This window comes from Typopeltis vanoorti, chromosome 8, assembly GCF_054136105.1.
Source record: "Typopeltis vanoorti isolate ZY-2024b chromosome 8, IOZ_Tvanoo_1.0, whole genome shotgun sequence".
NCBI lineage: Eukaryota > Metazoa > Arthropoda > Arachnida > Uropygi > Thelyphonidae > Typopeltis > Typopeltis vanoorti.
Window position 1 is genome coordinate 43,187,165 of NC_143556.1, and position 21,217 is coordinate 43,208,381.

The 21,217-nt window shown below is 37.3% G+C and overlaps 1 protein-coding gene across 3 annotated transcripts in view; it reads right to left on the bottom strand.

Annotated features, from left to right (window-relative positions):
* LOC150103955 (spectrin alpha chain-like) overlaps window positions 1-21,217 on the bottom strand; it is an 850,682-nt gene that overhangs the window by 470,827 nt on the left and 358,638 nt on the right. For all 3 annotated transcript variants that reach the window (XM_090397194.1, XM_090397195.1, XM_090397193.1), the window contains exon 21: window positions 3,801-3,868. In XM_090397194.1, coding sequence (XP_090253320.1) covers window positions 3,801-3,868 — 68 coding nt within the window. The remainder of the gene's footprint in view (window positions 1-3,800; window positions 3,869-21,217) is intronic.

A 21,217-nucleotide genomic window follows, 5' to 3' on the forward strand; every position in this document is an offset into this window, starting at 1 on the left:
CCAGCTTACAGGAACAGGGTACTTTGTAAACTCCAGGCAGAGAGAGAGGAGGGAGCTGATCTTTCGTAGAACGGATAAGGGTAGCAAGTTTGCAGTGGGGCTTATATGCTGTGTGTAGGTTGTACTTTTTTAGTATCTTGGCTATTTTTTCGGATGTGCCACGGATGTAGAGTATGGTGATGGCATTTTTAAATTCTTGTTGACGAGAAGGATGGGGAATGGGGGAGGAGTTGATTATTTTTTTGATACTGTGATCACTGTAGCCATTGGAGAGGAAAGTTGTGTATGTGGTTAAGCTCAGTAGTGAGGGTGGCTCCACTGGAACAAAGATTGTGGGCTCTCTTGGTAAGAGTTTTAATAATGCCAAATTGTTGAGAGGGGTGGTGGTGGGAGAGTTTGTGAATGTATCTGCCTGTGTGTGTGTGGGCTTTCTGTATACAGTGAAGGCAAGTGTATCATTAGGCAGGTGTGTGACTAAGGTGTCTAGGAAGGGTAAGCAATTGTTCTTTTCCTTTTCCATAGTAAACTGGATTCTTAGAGGGCGCTCCAACTGGATAGGACTTTAGTGTCACCCACGTGGTTGGGCTCAGTATTGTTTATTATTTGTGTGTATGTTACATTAACTGTTTTTGTAATCCCCGTAGATGTCCTAGTGACTAGGACGAAATATAGGAAGTATTAAATTCTATTTTAATTCTTTTTGAGTGTTGTAAAAAATCCATTAAGCCTCCAACATGATAAGCAGTGGACGTTTGTTAACTTTAATGTTGAATTTGTGATTAAAAAAAAAAAAAAAATCAGCTAATGCATTTTATTCCCTTATAGGGAGTAGGTGAGACCTTTATAACCCTATCTAGCTTTTGGAGACTGAGTGGGCAGTTCGATCTCCACCGGTAGACAATCAGAGATAGCTGGCCCATGTCTATCTTGTTTGGGTTAGGTAACCTAATGCTAACAAGATATGTCACTGTCTGAAATAATGTGGGTACCACGGTCGATTTTCTTGAGTTTACGGGATGAAAAACCTGAGTTTCCGGGAGGAAAAACCTGCTTGCCCGTGCCAGAGATTGATTAACTCGGGAACTGGTCAAAGAAAGGATTAGAAAAAGTTCCTCCAGTCGGCGACTGAACTTGAACTTGAGTCAAACTTCGAGTGACCAAGTGCAGAGGATGCAAGCACCACTTTCACTGAGCTACACAGGCCTCGAATTTGTGATAATTAATTTTTAATCCCATTTAAAAAACTACTTAATGAGTGCAAAAAGAAAACGTGAAAATGATTCTGTCACCAATAAACGTAAATGGCTCACTTTAGAACAAAAGCTCGATATAATCAAGCTTCATGAAGAAGGTGCATCCTTTGCTAAAATAGGCTGTGACAAAGGAACTAAAAATAAAACTATTATTTTATTTTATTTTTTGTGGGGAGAGGCAGCTGCCAGATAGACGCCAGGATATTAGCATATAAGGTACAGAATCCAGGAGAATGAAAGAGGCTACTTGCATGCCTCAGGTGTCTACAGTAGGGCCACCTGTATATTAAAGGTACAGGGAATGATACAGGGGTAGTATTCAGTTGTATGCTGACAATGAAAAATTGGAAAAGGCAATTATTAATAGAGGTGAGGAAGAAATCCTGCAGGATGATTTCATAAATTCTTAGTGTAGCCACAGGATAATAGTTATCAGTTTAATGTGGCAAAATATAAGGTTATGTAAGTTTATTTACCTTTGGGATGAAAAGAATACATAATGTGCATGACACTGATAGCGGGATCAGTGTCATGATACTGAAGGAAATTGATGAAGTTTAAATCTAGAGTTGATGGTGAACAGAGATTTGAAGTTCAGAGACCCTATTGCAAAATAGCTCGTAATTACCTAGAAGTTGAAGAAAATATTGATAAACAGAGATAGAAATGTAATTATCTCTCTTTGCAAAGCTATTGTCAACTCCATCTTGACCATTGTGGAAAGATTTGGTCACTCGGATTTCTTGTAAATAAGGAAATGGCAGTGCGATCCATGATCAAGATGGCAACAAGTCTCTGGAATGCTCCCTATGAAGATAGATTGAAGGTATATAGGCTGCAAAGTTTATTATTATTATTATTATCATTAAGCCCTCCATGAAGTCGACAGACATCATGGGAGGATCATTCAACTGACAACATATTTATCATATAGAATCTTAAAATTCTTAACACTCCTTGCATTAACAACATTCTGGTAATGCATTCCATTCCCTGACAATTCTCCATATAAAAAATCTAGTCCTCACACCCTTTCTCACCACACTTTTACACTACTTCAGGAATGATCTTTGTTCTTCCCCTCTCACCTTCTACTCTTTTTATAATCCCCTCTGGATTAATCTTATAAAATCCTCTTGCTAACTTAAATATCTCTATCATATCACCGTTCTTCCTCCTATCCACCAAACTCTGCATTCCACATCTCTTCAACCTCTCTCCATAGCCAGCATTCCAAACTCCTGATATTGTCTTTGTCACTCATCTCTGGACCTTCTCCAATGTCTCCACATCATATTGAAAACCAGGTGACCAGATCTGAGCACAATAGTCCAAGTGTGGTCTGACTGGTGCCTTATACAGTGGCAACCACTTCCTTACCCTTGCATATTGGAGTACTTCTTATCATAGCGGCACTATACGATGTGCAACCTTTGCAACACTAGCAATATGCCCTCTAAACTTCAGTCTACTCTCAACCATCACTCCCAAATCTCTAATCTCATCCACTTCCTTTTTGTCCCTTCCTGAAGGGATTCAGCACCAGAAGTGCTACTTATAATTCTTCCAAACTTTGCATCATCAGCAAATAATAGAAGATCCCGTCAGTCCACATGATATATCATTTACAAATAAGTTAAACAGCAGGGGGTGAGGTCCAAGAACAGAACCCTAGGGCATGCCACTGGTTATCCTTCTTTTTTGAGACATTGCTCCATCATACACAACCTGCTGGTATCATTCAGAGAGCCAATCCCTGATCCATCTAACCAATATACTATCCATTCCCATCCTCTGCAGCTTGTACACCAACTTATCATGTGGTAATCTATCAAATGCTTTGCAAAGTCTAAGAATATCACTGTATATCTTATCTAACACACTCGTCACCTAATCATAAATTACTAAAACAGGACCTGCCCTTTACAAATCCATGCCGACCATCATAAAGAATGCTATCTCCATTAACCAAATTCTGTATTCTATTCTTTACCAATCTCCAACACCTTGACCACAGCTACAGTTATACAGACTGGCCTATAGTTGGAGACTTCTGTCTCTTCTGTCAAACAGAAGAGAAGGGAACATGAGAAGCTTATAAGTTATTAAAGGGATTCTATAAGACTAATACAAGATAAATTTTTAAAGATATAATGAGTTTGGAGAGAAGTAGAGGTCACCTTTGAAAGTTGTGTAAAAGTATGTCTAATAAGGATTTGGGGGACTAGATTTTTTGCTTGGAGAGTGATGAATGATGGAAATGAATTGTCTAAGGTAGTTGGGAGTGCTCCAGCAGTGAATAAGTTTAAGGACAGGCATGATGGAAATTGGGTGAACAGTGATTAGTGCAGGCCTCCTGCAGTGTTTTCTTACTCCATGGAGATGCCCGTGTAGTGGTAATAATAATAATCAGCTAAAATAGCAGTGCTACAGATATATATTTTTTAAATTTTTATAGGTTTTTAAGAAATTATATTGTTTAAAGAAATTACACTTTTTATATCATACAAAATATAAGTACACACCATAAACAAATTTAAAATATACCTTTAGCATTTGCCATTTTTCATTAAGCACTTGAAGATGTTTCTTAATCTCTTCTGATGCGAAGTGTTCTGGAAATTAAAAAAAAAAAGCATTAAAATCTAATAAATATAGCAACTTAATGCAACACTCAGTTTTAAAAGGGTGGTCTAATAAGAAAGAATCAACAGCAAGTTATCATATCTAAAAATTTGTATCACATTTTACTTTCTTTAATGTAGACTCATTAACCTATTCAGGTAACCAGACTTCTTTGTAGTCTACAGATGTGTTCTACAAATGTATCTCAAGTCAGAGAATACAATTTTATATTCTCTGGCTGGCTTGTCTTTCCAGGGAAAAAAAAAAAATGAACCCACTATTTGTTGAGAAGCTCTTGACAGTTCCTCCCATCCAAGAAGGGATTCAAACCCAGGTCTATCCAACCAAAGAGCATTAATCACTACTGACTGTGCTACAAAGGTGCCTTATATTAATAATTCTCATTTTGAGATTATTATATTTTTTTCCTTTAACAGATGCTAATAAATCTACAACTCAGAACTAACCATGTATTATTATTAACACCAGACTTCCATGTAGTCAAAGACTCATTGTCTTTGACTTTCTTTTATTAATAATAAGTAAAAAATCATTTCAACACGTGTGTTTTGTGTCCCTAAATTCAGAAATATGAATGCTGATCACCACGTAACCTTAAAAGAAAGACATTGTGGAAGGTATATTATTACACGCTTTGTGTGTGTGTGTAACAATATACCATCAAACCATGCTGTAAACTCATTCAATATATCTGCATTCCCCACAATGTCATTCACCACAATGAACAGTTGTTTTGTTCTTCCCACTTCCCCCACTCTATGAAAAATTTACCACCTTAATCTGGTAACAACCCTTTACTAACTTAAATGTCTCAATGATATCCCTCTCCCTTCCTCCTATTCACAAGGCTTTGCAAACTGCATCCCCTCACTCTACCCTCATATCCTTTATCCCAAAGTCCAGTTACCAACTTAGTCAGTATTCTCTGGAATTTTTCAATATATCTTCATTACCATGAAAATCAGAAGGCCTGATCAAAGTGTTATACAGTGTCTGTCTAGAAACTCTATTTCTCCAGGTTAATGTCTTCTGCATAATTGTCATAGCTGATGTGATGACTTCATGACTTGTGCAATATGACCTCTGAACTTCAGATCCTTGTCCATCACCACTCCAAGGTCTCCTGTCTCATCAACTTCCTCCAAAATTTCCCACCAAGTGTATACTATGCATCCCATTGTTGCCTATCAAATTTTCAGGACCTTACACTTTACAACATTAAACTGACAGTTCCATACTGTTGCCCATTCATTCAAGTTGTCCAGTAAGGCCACAACATCTGTTTGATTCCTCATCACTCTCTTCAGTTTGATATCATCTGCAAACAGTTGCATGCGTGTGCGTGTGTGTGAATTTCCAATATGTGTATTGCAGATTGCATTTGATTCTAATTAACAGGTGGTCTTTTAAGATTTTGATCCTTGCTAAAAAAGAAGAAAAGAAAATACTAAATATATAATGATTAGCTTTGATGTCTCCTCTCTATTCATGAATGTCCCACTCTAAAAAGCCCAAACCGATATTTCAGCCATGTTTCAGTTCACCATGAATTCTGGCTATTTCCTTTGGCAAGGAAAATTCTTGCCAAAGTTAATGGAATGCCAGTATCAGCTGCATTCCATTAACTGTAGTCAAAATTTGTTCTCTGGAAGTATCATTTTTATGGTCTTTTGTACTCATCAGGCATCAACTCTACAGCAGAAGGAAATTTCAAACAAATTTCAGCCATTTCAAACAAGAGAGATAAAAAGTCAACCATCAAATATCAACAGAAATTGAGACATCAGAAAATCATCAACAATTACCTTCATCATCAAGTCCTGCAACTCCAATATGGATTCTTCTGCTCAGTCTCAATCCACAGCAAATCCCTTAGCAAACATTACCTGACTTTGGATATAAGCTATGGAGAAGTTTGGAGAAACTTGTGTAGTCAGTCTTGACATTTGCAGGACATTTAATCAGAATCTCTTCTCTGATTATTCACAACATGTCAAAATGGACATGTTTGGACAGGTTGTGAATCATTTCAAATTTCTTCTCCAATGGCAGAATTATCCAACAGTTCTGTATTGTCATCAATACTTTCTAATATGCATAAATGACCTTCTCTCATCACCACAACATACCATCCATAGTTTTACAGATGACAGTATACCTTATTCCTTTTTCATTAGTTAATATACCTTGTAGAATACTCAAATGTTCCAATCCTCAAGATCTTCCATAATTTATGCTTTAAAACATATTGAATTACTTGTCACACTCCAATGAAGTGAGGACAACCTTGTCAACATCAATGCTACCAAAATACAATCCTATTTCTCAAAAAAAGATCCTTCTCTTTATCTTTGATAATAATAATAAGCATGTTTATAAGCATGCACCCTTATTATTGCTGATAATAATAAGCACATAATATCCATAGCCTTCTCACTCTCCAAAAAAACTTTGTATTTTGTTTGCTCAAGACACTTTTTCTTCTATATATTATATAGAAGGATAGGTGAGAAAGTAGTTTATAATACTGCAGAAATTCGATTTCCTTATTCTCAAATGCCTATCTCTTCATTCCATCTATATTTCAATACTTAAAATTATCCACAATCAACATTCTTCTGTTGTTCACTAACCCATGTTTATACATTCTTCATCCCTACCCTGCATAGATTCCATGCATATAGCAACATCCAACTAAATATCTCTTCCATTCAATCTCCACTTCACACCATACTTCCTCAAAACAACTAAATCTGTTTCTTTCCCATGTATTTCTATCTTGTGAGTAGATAATTCCCCTGCTAATAATGAACAGCACTTCCCCTTTCCTCAAATCATTATGAAAAATATCATTTTCCTCCATTTTCATTTCCGCGAGAATCTCACTCTCATCCAACCTTGTTTCTCTTTTTCCAACTATTTTTGATTGAAAAAATTCAAACAGTGAAATAATTTCAGCTCCCTTATTTCTGATTTCATGGAATTCATAAATAAACATAGCAATTCACTTTTAGGTCTGTAATCAGTCCAACAAATTCCACTTTTCAACTGTGGTTTCTCCACACCTGCCCGTTCCCACTCACCTTTATCACCGCTTACACCATGTATCACCACAGACTCAACTACTCCCTTACATCTTAGGCCATTCCTCTGCTGACAATGCTGACCATCGCCATACACACATTCACTACAGCATCTTGTAATTATTCCAATTTTTCCATGGTCCCCATTTCAACCTGAACACTTCTTGTTTTCCTGTCCATTTTGCATTCCTGTTTTCTAATTCTCATCTCACACAACACTATGCTCTCCAGCACAAGCATTTCAGTCTCACTCTCATTTCAGTCTTCAGCTGCACTCTCCTGATCTTTCACATCACATGTTACATTTCCTTCTAGCAAAAGTCTTTTCAGATGACTCATAAAACCCATGCAATTCATTACTTCTATGGAATTCTACCCTTCTCTCACATGTATTTCACATATTAACAAACTGTATCCTTTCTCCTCCCTTAGCTCTCTCAACATACCATTCATGATCCTTACTTACCACCTTGTCATACCTTAGTAACACAGTGACATCATTTCATACCACTGTGTTACTCTTCACTCTACTTAGAAACCAAAATATCCATCATAACATTCTCCTCCTCTCCAACCAAATCATTTTTACTCCACCATCAGCTCTCATGCTCATTTAATACTTATTTCAAGCATCAATCACACTGTGTTCATGATTCCTCCTGAAAAACAGACCTTCTGCACTATCTCATTCACCACACCTGTACTAAGGTTTATTTCTAATATCCAACTAAGATTTATTTCTAAACAATTTTCAAACAGATTCTGACTGCAGACTTCTCAGAGCCATTATAAGAATAGACACAGAAAATTATTATTATTATTATTATTATTATTATTATTACTATTATTATTATCCAGGCCTCCGTGGCATCAAAAGACTCATCGTAGGAGGTCGTTTTTAGGAAACATAAAGTTTATCATACCACTCCTTGAACTCATTGACCGTTCCTGCTCCAACCACTCTATCAGGCAATGCATTCCAAGGTTCAACCACCCTCCATGCAAAAAACCACTCCACACCCTCTTTCTCACAGCCTCCTTTCGTAACTTCCAGGGAAGGCCCCTTGTCATCGCTCCTTCCTGCCGTTCCACCAAGTGAAAGAATTCACCAATGTCTACCCTGTAACTGCCTCTCAACAGTTTAAAAGTCTCGATCATATCACTTCTCCTTCCTCTATCCACCAAACTCTGCAGTCCACATTCCCTCAGTCGATCCTCATAACTCATATTGTACAGTCCTGAAACCATCTTTGTCATCTGCCTCTGTACCCTTTCCACAGTCAATTTATCCCCTTCAAATCATGGGGACCAAATCTGAGAACAATAGTCTACGTGTGGTCTGATCAGGGTCTTATACAACGGAATGATATCTCTTTTATCTCTGTAGGTAAGTGTCCTTCTCAATATTGCAGCAATCCTTTGAGTCATCCTCGTCACCTTTACAATATGCTTCCTGAATTTCAGTTTTCTATCAATCATCATCACCAGATCTCTTGTCTCCCATACCCCCCCCCCTCTAGTACAGATCCTCCAATTGAGTATGCATCCTCCCATCGATGGATCCCAAACCTCAAGACTTTACATTTGACAGCATTGAACCGATAACCCCATTCATTTGTCCATCTGTCTAGTTTATTCAAATCTTCTTGCATGGCTGCCACATCTGCACTATTACTGATAACCCTTCCCAGCTTCACATCATCTGCAAACAACTGAATGTCCCCTTGCAATCCATTGACAATATCATTGATGTAAAGGTTGAACAATACAGGTCCCAGTACTGAGACCTGTGGAACCCCCACTTGTAACCTTCTGCTTCCTTGATATTGCCCACCATACACAACTCTCTGATACCTATCCATCAGCCAATCCTGAATCCATTTGACTAACCCGATATTTTAAACCCATTTGCTGCAACTTACATATCAGCTTATCATGTGGCACCCTGTCAAACACCTTTGCAAAATCATGCAAAGGCCTTTACAAAAAATAGCAGTACATGCCTTTCTCCTAATCAACTGCTCTTGTCACTTTATTATAAAAGGCAATCATATTACTAAAGCAAGAGCACCTCTTAACAAATCCATGTTGATTCTCACAGATAACATTACCCTCATCTGCCCAATGCTGTATATAGTCCCTCACTAATTTCTCCAAGACCTTAACAACTACTGATGACACACAAACAGGCCTATAATTAGACACTTCCATTCTGCTACTGCCCTTGTGCAGTGGCACTATCTTGCCTTCCTTCCATTCCCTGTGTACCTTTCCCACAGCCAGACTTTTATTGAAAAGCCAGGTCAACAGAGCTGTCAGTTCTTTAGCTCATTCTCTCAAAATCCGTGGTGAAATACCATCCAGTCCAACAGCTTTACTGGTATCTAGAGTACTCAGTATTTGGAACACATTCTCCTCTTGCACCTTTAAACCCTGAACCTGCCCTATCCCTTTAGTATTAAAACCTCCTCCAGGATGAAATACTCCAATAAAGTGCTCATTGAATAACTCCACTATGTCCTCTGCACCAGTCACTCTATTCCCATTTTTATCCTGCAATGTCATTTTTTCACAATCGTTTCTCTGCCTACTGGCCACATAGCTAAAAAATTCCCTAGTATTTTCTTTGGATCTTAGTGCCAATCTCTTTTCATATTCCAGTTTTGCCTTTCTCACCATTCTGGTCACTCTCCTGGTCTGTGTCTTATATTCTTCGTGTATCTGTCCTCCACCCCTCTCCTTATATCTCTTCCATAATCTCTTTTTCAACTGCAGTTCCTGTTTGATATCGTTTGTCATCCACTTTACACCGAATTGTGTCTGCTTCTTCACCCATGGAATACAGCTTACTATTGCTGCTAACAAATATTCTTTCACAATTTCCCAAGCACTATTGATATCCTAGCCTTCCAATTCTGCCCTCCATGGAACTTCCCTTAGTTATACCTAAGACTATTATAATCTTAATAGAAATCCTAATAAAAAGAAGAACATATCACGGTAACATCAAACCACAAAAAACAGCCCAAAGAAACAAACTATCGAAAATTCGGGAAGTGCATAGAAGAGACCGAATGGGCTATTAAGAACTGCTACACAGATGACAACTATACTGAATTGATTAATAAATTCAATGAGTACAAAAATAAAAATCAGAAATTCCTTTGAAACAAAATAAAAGAGAACAACTCACAACTCAAACCATAGAACTACCTCAAAAAGAGAAAAGAACTAAAGAAATCCCAAGTAAATTTTCTAGAATACAAAATTATCTGTAAGTTACTATGGACAACAATACAAAGCTTTCAGGATATAAAAACTAAGAGAAGAAGAACAGGCAAAAAAACCAGCCTGAAAAAAATGGAGAAAAACATATTAAGAGGAAAAACATAGAAGAAATTGTGCAGAATTTCCATAATGATCTTTATGCAACTAAATGCCAAGTCTCAGAACCTATCATTCCAAAACCAAACAATATACCAGATGTATTTCCTGATGAAACAGAACATGTCCTTAAGAAAATGAATAAAGGTAAAGCCTCAGAACTTGCTATTATTATTATCATTATTATTATTATTATTATTATTATTATTATTATTATTATTATTATCATCCTAAGACCCCATGGAGTCAAAGACCCATCAAGGAGATCCTTTTGTCATACACATCATGCATCACTCATCACTGCACCTTAAACATACTTAAATTCTCTGCAGACACCACCCTCTCAGACAAGCCAAACCTCTGCTACTAATGGCTCGCAAAAATTAAGCAAGTTTGAGAGCGGTGAGTAGTTGAAAGGATTTAATCGTTCAATGCTGTTGGCACATTCTCCCTCGATGAGTCTTTGGACTCCATGGAGGTGTCAAATAATAATAATAATAATAATAATAATAATAAACTCCAACTCAACATGCTAAAAACCTTCTTCTCACTCCCCTGCCCACACCCTCCTTATACAGCTTCCAGGGATGACCTCTAGTTCTCTACTAATCTCCAACCGCTTTCTGTTAAACCTCTCTGGTATTGATCCTATAACAACCCCTTACTAACTTGTAGGTCTCTATCATATCACCCCTCTGCCTCCTATCCAGTAGACTCTAGAAATTGAATTTTCTCAACCTTTCCTCATATTCGACAGTCCAGAGATCAGAAACTACCTTAGTCAGTTGCCTCTGGATCCTTTCCAACATCTCTTTGTCCTTTTGAAAACTAGGTGACCAAATCTGTGCACAGTTCCACTGGCCTAATCAGAGCCCTATACAATGGAACAAGAATCCCCATACTTCTACAAGTCAGTGTCCTCTGCATCATACCCAGAATTGTTTATGTTGTCCTCCCAATTTTGGCAATGTGTTCCCTAAATTTCAGATCCTTATCCACCATCATCCCAAGATCTCTAATTTCCTCCACCTCACAATATATCCCCCACCAAGCGTAAATTCTGTATTCCAACTTTGTTTCCAAATTTTTAAAACCTTACATTTTGCAACATTGAACTTTTATCCCCATTCCCATGCCCATTCACTGAATCTATTTAAGTCTTCCTGCAAGGCTACATTTTCTCTACTCTTCACAGTTCATCCAAACTTTGCATCATCTGTAAATAACTGAATATCATCATCCAAATCTTTGCCAATATCATCAACATACAGATTAAACAGTAATGGTCCTAACCCCCCCCTTCCCTGAGGTACACCACTTGTGACTTTCCTTTTCCGGGATACTGCTCCGTAATACACAACTTGCTGATACCTATCAGATAGCCAGTTTCTGATCCAATGCACCAAACTAATATCCAACTCCATCTGCTCTACTTTGACTATTAACTTATCATGTAGTAATATATCAAAAGCCTTTGCAAAATCTAAGTATACCACTGTGTATCCCTCTCGTCTATCCAAGGAAGCCATCACCTTATTGTAATAAGTAAGTACAAGTGACCCTCGTATATCAGATGTCAGGTTCCATACAAATGCCGTGTTATATAAATTGCGTTATGCGAGACTCAGATCATATAGAAAAAGAAGGGTTATTGTTCCAAATTCGTCTTTTTTAGATTATATAAACAACAATGACATATCCGACAAAAATATATTTTTATTTAGTTCAGGTAATTCATGTAAGTTAACAAAACATTAACTATGAAACAAATACATAGTATAAAATTATAAAAAATTACAAACTGTACATAAACTTCATTGCACATAATACATAAATGTTTTAGGCAGTGTATATTTATAAAAGTGTATATTTTAATCGTCATCACTCTCTTCAAAACTAACATTTCATAGATGTTCTTTATTTACTATTGGCCAGATATCGTCATCACTTTAAATCTCTTGGACATCATTAGTATAATTCTCATCGCATACTTTGGCTGGTTAAGACCTTGGTTATCACTATGCTGCAATTTTTTATTAAGTACATAATATGGAGCTAAACAAATATCCAATTGTCTCGTGAATTTTCCAGAGCATTCCATTGAGAGATCATTATTCATAAAATAACTTTCTTGCCATGTTCAATCCTTCTGCTAATTTCTTTAAACTGAATTCTCTAATGGATTATCAACCAGAATCTCTAGCAGAACATTCCCAGCCATTTGGTTATCATACCAGTTGCTTTTCATTTAAATCTATTTCCCCATCAATTAATTCACTAATTTTGTTTTCAACCATATCATAATAGTGCTCTAAGTGGCCATTACTATAAAAATAATTTTTTTTACATAAAAAAAAGCATTATATATTGTATGTAACTCACCAAAAAATAAAGTACTCAACTCGAGATTAACACACTTATGATTTTTAATGCACTTTTCTGGCAGAAAACGAAGACAATTTTCAACAATAAACACTTTATACGGTAAATAGTTGACATACCTGCGTGCTAAAGGGTATTTCCCCTAATATAAATTTGCTACTTATAACAACATGTGCAATATGGGCAGGTGCAAATTTAACAAAGATAAAATTTGATTTTTAAGTTGCGCATTCAAAAATATATGAAAAGATAAAGGGTTACTATAGTTTGTAGACCGTCTTATATGGAAACTGCGTTGTATATGTAGTGCGTTGAACAAGGGTTACTACAATTTGTAGACCATGTTTATTGAAACCGCGTTGTATAAGTACTGCATTATACGAGGGTTACCAGGCTATATAATTTAGGTCTCAGAACAGGGAAGATTCCTCAGGAGTGGAGGGAATGTATAGTAATCCCATTGCACAAGGGTGGTGCAAAGACCGATGTATCTAACTATCAACCAAATTGTATCTAAGGAGAAGTGGTGAAAATTTGAAAAGATGGTTAGAGCTCGCATTCAGAAATGGGTTGACAGATAATCTCTAATTTGCAATGAACAGCATGGGTTAACTAAGAATGTAAACAAAGGAAACAAAAAGTGATATACAGGGGGATGTGAGTCTGCAAAATTTTAGGTAACCAGTGGTGTACCACAGGGATCAGACCTTGGTCCACTGTTATTCAATCTGTACATTCACAAGTTGCAAAACATTGGTCATGTTTTAGCAACTTGCTCACATTCTATAATAACATTACCACTGAGCTAGACAAGGAGAATGAATACACCATGATACTTTTGGATTTTGCTTAGACTTTTGACAAAATTCAGCATGGAAGACTACTGCATAAATTGGGGAATATGGGTTTGGATTATAAAATATTAGCATGGATAAGAAGATGACTGACTGACAGATATCAAAAAGTGGTATACAGAAGATGTGAGTCTGTAAAATTTAAGGTAACTTGTGGTGTACCACAAGGATCAGTCGTTGGTGCACTGTTACTCAGTCTGCACATGAATGACATTAGGAAGGAATTGACAGGTGACATGCAGCTATTTGCTGATGATGCAAAGATAGGTAGAGTGGTAGTAATCAGGAATGCAGCTGAGGCAGTTCTTGCAGAATGATTTGAATATGCTGAAATTGTGAGCATGGAAAATGGATGTCAGTTCAATGTCAATAAATGTAAAATGATGCACCTTTTTCGAGCGTTAGTGGATAGGAAGAAGTTCATGAGCCATGCAGCAAAGATTGCAAATACAACTCAAAAGATAATTGCAATACTGAAACGAACTTTGATAAGTAAAGATAAGGATGTCATTTTGCTTCTTACGAGGCCTTGATAAGACCTCACTGGACTACTGTGCATAGGTCTGGTCTCCTGGTTTTCATTGTGATTCTGATAGAATGGAGTGTAAAAAATTATATCAAGTTTGTGGAATACTGATTATGAAGACAGATTGAGAATTTGTAGAATGCAGACAAACAAACAGGAGAAAGAGGGTTGATAAGATTGAGACTTACAAACTTCTGAAAGGGTCATACAGGATTTAAGTTGATGGAATTTTCTAGATTGTTCTCTTATAAAGTGGTGCATGATTGGACTGGATTGCCATTGGATGTTGTGTGTGCAACCAGTGTGAATGAATTCCAGAACAAGTATGACAGCTGGTGCATGTAATATATGGTCTCTCCTCAATGAGTCCTGACCCTTTGGAGGTCTCCCTTAATAATAATAATACTACTTGACAATTCTGGTTAATATCATGTACTCCAGGTGCATTTCCACATTTCAGTTTTATGATAGCTTTTTCTACTTCAAGTATTGATATGTGTTCCTGATTGTATGCTTGTTGAGTGTTTTCTAACATTGTGCTGTCACTTGTTTCATTTAGCAATCTTTCAAATTACAACATGCCAGCAAAGGTTGGTCGATTGGTAGAGCCTCTGCTACTAATGGCTCACGCAAAAAGTTAAGCAAGTTTGAGTGTGGTTAGTAGTTGGAAGGGTTTTTCATTTGATGCTTTGCCACACTCTCCCTCGATGAGTCTTTGGACTCCCTGGAGGTGTCATATAAAAATAAAAAAAAAAATAATAATAATAATATATCCAGGATATCTTTATCTCCAGTTGTCATGTCACCCTTGTCATCTGTAATTCTTTTACAGCACTCTTTCCTCCATTTCTGAGCTTCTTCAACAAATAAGAGTCAACAATCTCCAGAATATCTTGCCACTCTTCCTGATATTTATTTTCTGTGTTCTTACCAAAGTCTCTTTTGTTTAGCTAGTTTAGCATACTGCTTCACTTTCTTAAATTTGTCTCTATAGAGTACAAGCTGACTTATTTGCCAGGAACTTTGAATATGCTTTCTTCTTTTCCTTCACTGCCTCTTTCCTCTTTAACTTCCTTCCAGAAGTCCACCATCGAGTTCTGATTTTTCTATCCATAAATCATTTTCTATCCTAGACAACTTCATCACATGCCTCTCTCTTGTAGCTGAATCAATCAATGTTTTCTTCAGGTTTTCCACTGAATCCCCAAGGCTTGATTCCTGTTTTTGAACTCTTTCATTTTTTCTTGAATAATGTTTGTGTATTTTATTCTACAGTGATCACTTCCTATTTCAAATTCTCTGTATATACTCTTGTGTCCTGAATCAGTGAGAAAACCTCACTATAAACAATAATATAGTCAATGAGAGTTTACTTATTTCTTGCATTTTCTATCCATCTGAATTTGTGCACATTTTTATATTGGATGGTGTTAGCAACTAGTCCATGTGCTGAGCAGAAATCCAACAGACACTTACCATTATTATTAGCTTTGCTTTACGGTTCATCAAATTACCTACAGATGTGAAATCTGGATGTTTAAAGCAAGGATAGAGAATCTGATTTCAGCTTTTGAAAGGAAAATCCATAGAAAACTATTTGGAACTAGCGACTGACAATGGTTTCTGGAGGATCTAATACAACAATAAGTTATATCAACTCTATAAACAACCTGCAATACCTATAAAATAAAGTTCAAAAAAGTGGCAGTGAGCAGATGTTATTCATATAGAAAACGACAGTATTCTTAAGAAGACAGTAAACAGTAAAATTATTAATTAAGTAAAATTATTAAATTATTAATTAAAATACCAAGCAGAATATAAAGAACAAGATTAATAGATACCATTGGTCAAGAAAGCATTGCATCATATTGTAATGTCCAAACTGGAGAAGCATCCTGAGAGGGCTAGAATCAAGGCTTGATTTTGACTGTAGAGCCAGAAAAAGAAGAAGAAATTTAATAAATACTAATGGTAGTTGAATTACTGAGTGGGCCACTGCATTTTCTCCACCAGAATTGACAGAGACCATGTGAAAATAAAGGTATGTGAATTTGAGGTGCACAGAATATTAAAAATCTCTCTGAAAGAGCATCAAGAAATTTATTATGCTTTTAATCAGGTTGTTTACTTTTGGCCTCAGTACTGGCCAGGTCCTGAGTGGGCAGTACTGAGTAGCACTGCCACTCAGGATCTTGCTGCTACTTAGGCAGTACTAAGTAGCAGCAAGATCGTTTTGTTATATAAATGACATTGCAAGACACAGTAAAATACAGATTCAGCAGAGATGGTTAAAGTACCAGAGAAGATGGTTAATTGGCAGAATTCAGAAATTAGAGGATCAGAATATTATTATTATAATTATTAACATCTGAACTGTGTGGAGTCAGAGATTAATCATGGGAGGTATACACTATTGCAAACAATACTCATCCAACCATGCCTTAAACTGATTTAATATGTCTACATTCACAACACACTCAGGCAATGCATTCCACTCACCAGTCACTCTCCATGTAAAGAAACTACTCCTCTCCTCTGATCACACTCTCCTTATACAATTTCAAGGGATGACCTCTTGTTTAACCATGCTCTTTCATTCTATGAAAAAGGTCTTCCATGTCAACCTGACAACTATTGAATAGCTTATATGTTTCAATCATATCTTCCCATCTTCTCCCTCCTGTTCACAAGGCTTTGCAACTTACATTCTCTCAATCTGTCCTCATACTGCATATTCTAAAGACCACTAACCACCTTTGTGAATCTTCTCTGGACCATTTCCAACATATCTTTGTCAACATGAAACTCAGCGACCAAATCTGTGCACAATAATCTACATTGAACCTGATAAAGGCCACATACTGGCATTATACAATACAATGGCTTCTGCTACCTCTCTATTTCTGCATGTCAGGGTCCTCCACATCATTGCCATTATCTGATGTGATGTCTTCACAAATTGTGCAATGTGGCCCCTGAAATTCAGGTCCACAATTACTCCTAGATCTCTGATCTCCTCCACTTCCTTTAAAGTTTCCCCACCAAGTGTATACTTTGCATCCCATCAATCCTTACCAAATCTCAAAACCTTACACTTTGCAACATTGAACTGACAGTTACGCTTACCTGCCCATTCATGCAATCTCTTCGAGTCCTCTTGTAAGGCCATAACATTCTCTTGACTCTGCATTGCTCTCCCCAATTTTGAATCATCTGCATATCACTAGTGAAACCCATCCCCAATATCATTCACATAAAAATTGAACAACAATTCAAAAACTGACCTCTGCAGTACACCTCTAGTGACTTTCCTCTTTTGGTATACTGCATCTCCATTATACAACTTTCTGATATCTATTTGACAGCCAGTCACTGTTTCAATTCAAGTCTATTATTCAATCCCATCTGTTTCAACTTATTTAACAAGTCATGTGGCAGTCTATCAAAAGCTTTTACAAAATCAAAGTACACCAATGTATATGCACCTCCTCTATCCAAGGTCTTTGTCACCTTGTAAGTTAGTTAAACATGATCTACCTTTAACAAACCCGATAACTACAGGGAATACTGCTGTTATCTGTATCCTACTCCTCACCAATCTCTCCCATACCTTCACCACAACTCCAGATATACAAATTGGCCAATAATTGTAAGTTACAGTGTTATCACTACCTTTATTCACTGAAACAATTTTACTGTCCTTCCACTCCCTTGGAACCTGTGCTGTTGCAAGACTCCTAATAAACAGGCATGCCAATGCTACTGCCAGTTCTCTGGAACATTCCCTTAAGATGTGTGTTGATATGTCATCGAGGTTATTCATTTCCTCAAATACCTCCTGCTAACTCAAAATTAGGTTATCCTCTCCTATGTCTGCTACACTTAAGTTCCTCATGATTCCACCCTGATCGGGATGAAACACTCTTATAAATTGATCACTGAATATCTCAACAATGTCTTCTGCAGCAGTTAACATTCTATCATTTTCATTCATTAACATCATCTTATCATAATCATGCGTCCTACTTTCCGCATGTCTAAAAAACTGTCTACGGTTTTTCTTCACCTGATTTGCCAATTTCTGCTCATACTGCACTTTTGTTGTCCTTGCTAAATGAGTCGTTAGCAAGGACAACAAAGTGCCCTCTTCTTCTTCGTCTTCCATATTTCATGCTTAAGCTCCTCATTCATCCATTTTATACCTACCTTATTCAGCCTTTTGACCTTTGGAATACATTCACACATTGATGCTATGTGTTTCTTTGTTAGTTCCCGTGCAGCATTTATTTCCAGTCAACTCCTTATTCCATCCTATAGCTCCAAGCTTCCTCCTAAGCTTGTCATAATCACCAGCTTTTTAATTTCACATATATCCTTTCCTCACAAAAGTATGCATGTGGCTAGCCAGAACCCATGTGATCACTTCATGATCACTGTCTCAACAACTGGAGGAAAGTGCGAAACCCCATTCGCAATTGCATCCTCTGATGAAATGATCAGATCTAAAACTCTCGATCCTCACATGCCATCCTTTACATGCTGCCTGAGACGGTTATCTCTCAAGAACTTGAGAAATTAATTTTCCTTATTCCGAAATGCTATCTCTTCAGTGCAATTTATACCACCATAATTAAAATCAACCATAATAATTACCCTTCCTTTGTTCACTAATCCAAGTTGTTTATATACTTCCTTATAGATAATTCTTGTAGATAGACTTATACGTTGATAACACATGACTATTAAATTATTTAAGGAATTTACAATGTATACTGGAATATTAATTAAAGGAAACTTTAATAAATACCTCCTATATTTTGGCAATCTCACATTGCCATCTTCATGGGAACATACAACTATGACATGTGCATGCAGGCACTGCAAAAAGCAAATGAGCTACAGTTGTTCCTAGAGTACTAAAGGTGCCCCCTAGCAGGCTATATTGGGTTGTCTTGGCTGTTGGGCTGAAGTTCTCCAGATGCAAGTTTCCCAAATTTGGGGCAGTCTCATGCACCCAAATTTGTTGAGGTTTGGAAAGTTTTTTAGAGCTGAGGCTGATTCCATGAACAGTCTATCATATTAAATTTGCTGTAGTGTATTAACGTGGCTTTCTTCCAACATATTCTGTGGCAGGTATCCAGAGCATGGTCTTCAAGCCCAGAGTGGCTGCGCTGGTGAAACCAGATGTAGTCTTTGTGTTCTGAAATCCTCACATTTGCTGTCCTGCCTGTTTGGCCAAAGTAGGACAGTTTACAATGCAAGGACCTGGTATACCCCAGGTAGGTCTAGAGGAAGTGGTTGGTCTTTGGTGGAGCGGATAAGGGATGGTAATTTTTTATATGGTTTGTAACAAGAAGTGTCAAGTCATATTTTTTTAAGATTTTGGTTAACTTTTCAGAGGTGCCCCAGATATAGGAATGGTGATGGATTTAGTGTAATCTTTGTTATGAAGGGGGGGGGGGTAACTGGTTTTAATATTTTTTCGATTTTTTGGGGGGTTGCAGCCACTGGCTAAGAATGTTACGGATGTGATTTAGTTCAGTGGTTAGAGCACTGTCATCTGAACAGATTAATTTTGCCCTGTTATATAGTGTTTTTATAACCCCATATTGTTGTGAGGGGGGAGGGGATTGCTGGTGAATGTATCTGCCTGTATGGGTGGGTTTTCTGTATACAGAGAAACCAAGGATCCATCAGGCTGGCGAGTGATTAGAGTGTCTAGGAAAGGAAGACTGTTGTTTTCCTCTTTTTCCAAGGTGAACTGGATTCTGGGATGTTGGTTGTTTAAGTGTGTTAAGAAGGAGTGGAGTGTATCCAAGCCATGTGGCCAAATAGCAAACACATCGTCAACATAGCGAAGCCAAATAGTGGGTTTTTGTGGGGCTGAGTTGAAGACTTTCTCTTCAAAAGTCTCCATAAAGAAGTCGGCCAAGGGTGGGGAGAGTGGTGAACCCATGGCTGTCCCCTCTATCTGTTTGTAGAATTTTCCTTGCCAAACAAAATAGCCTGAGTTCATTGTGAACTGAAATAGGGTTGAGATATCGGGAGGAAATTTGGCTTGGATGAGCTCTAAGGTTTCCTTGAGTGGGACATTTGTGAACAGGAAAGAGAAGTCAAAACTGACCATTATGTCAGTATGCTGGAGTGAGAGGGTTTCTATACTGGCTTTGAAGTGGGCTGAGTTTTTTTATGTATGATGGTGTGTTACCAGTATAGTGTGTGAGCGCTATGGCTAATTTGTATGTGGAGGAATCATTCCATCCACTATGGGACGTAATGGCACATTTTGTTTATGCATTTTTGGAGGTCCATGTATTCAGGGGGGGGGGTCTAGAATTAAAAGGTTTTAGTTTGTTGGTAACTTCCAAAGGCCAAGAAGTGACCTTCTTAAGTAGCCTTTGGAGTGTTCTAATTTGGGAGCTGGTGGGATTATACTCAAAAGAGAGGTAGGTAGCCCGATCTAACAATAAAGCATTAAGCTTACCTGTGTAGTAGTTTGGATGAGAACCACAGTGGCATTTCCTTCATCCTTTTTATTCATCACCATCCTCCACATTTCCAGGCCTATAGTAACATCCAACTAAATATCTCTTCCTGTGAACCTTCAACTTATACCACACTGCCTCATAACCATTGCCACTATTTCTGTCTTTCATGTTTACCTTATGTTGACATAATTCCCCTGCTGTATCTTTCCATTTATCCATTAATTACTGTATCCTTCTATTTCTATTCCATTAGAATATCATCTTCATTCAATCATATTTCATTTATTCCAATGATTTAGAGGAAAATAAACTCAATGAAACCATTTCATCTACCTAATTGCTGATACTTCTGGCACTTGTAAATAAACACAGTAATTCATATTTGCATCTATAACTAATGCTATTCAAGCCACTTGTTGATTGTGATTTTCACACCACACCTGCCCAATAACCTTTATCACTACTTACCACATATATCTGCTCAGTCTCAACTGCCCCAACCACATCGCAATATACTCCATCTTCATACACACATTCACTGTTACCCTGTCCACCCAGGCTCTCCCCCCCACTCGTTTTCCTGTTCATCTTGCAAGCA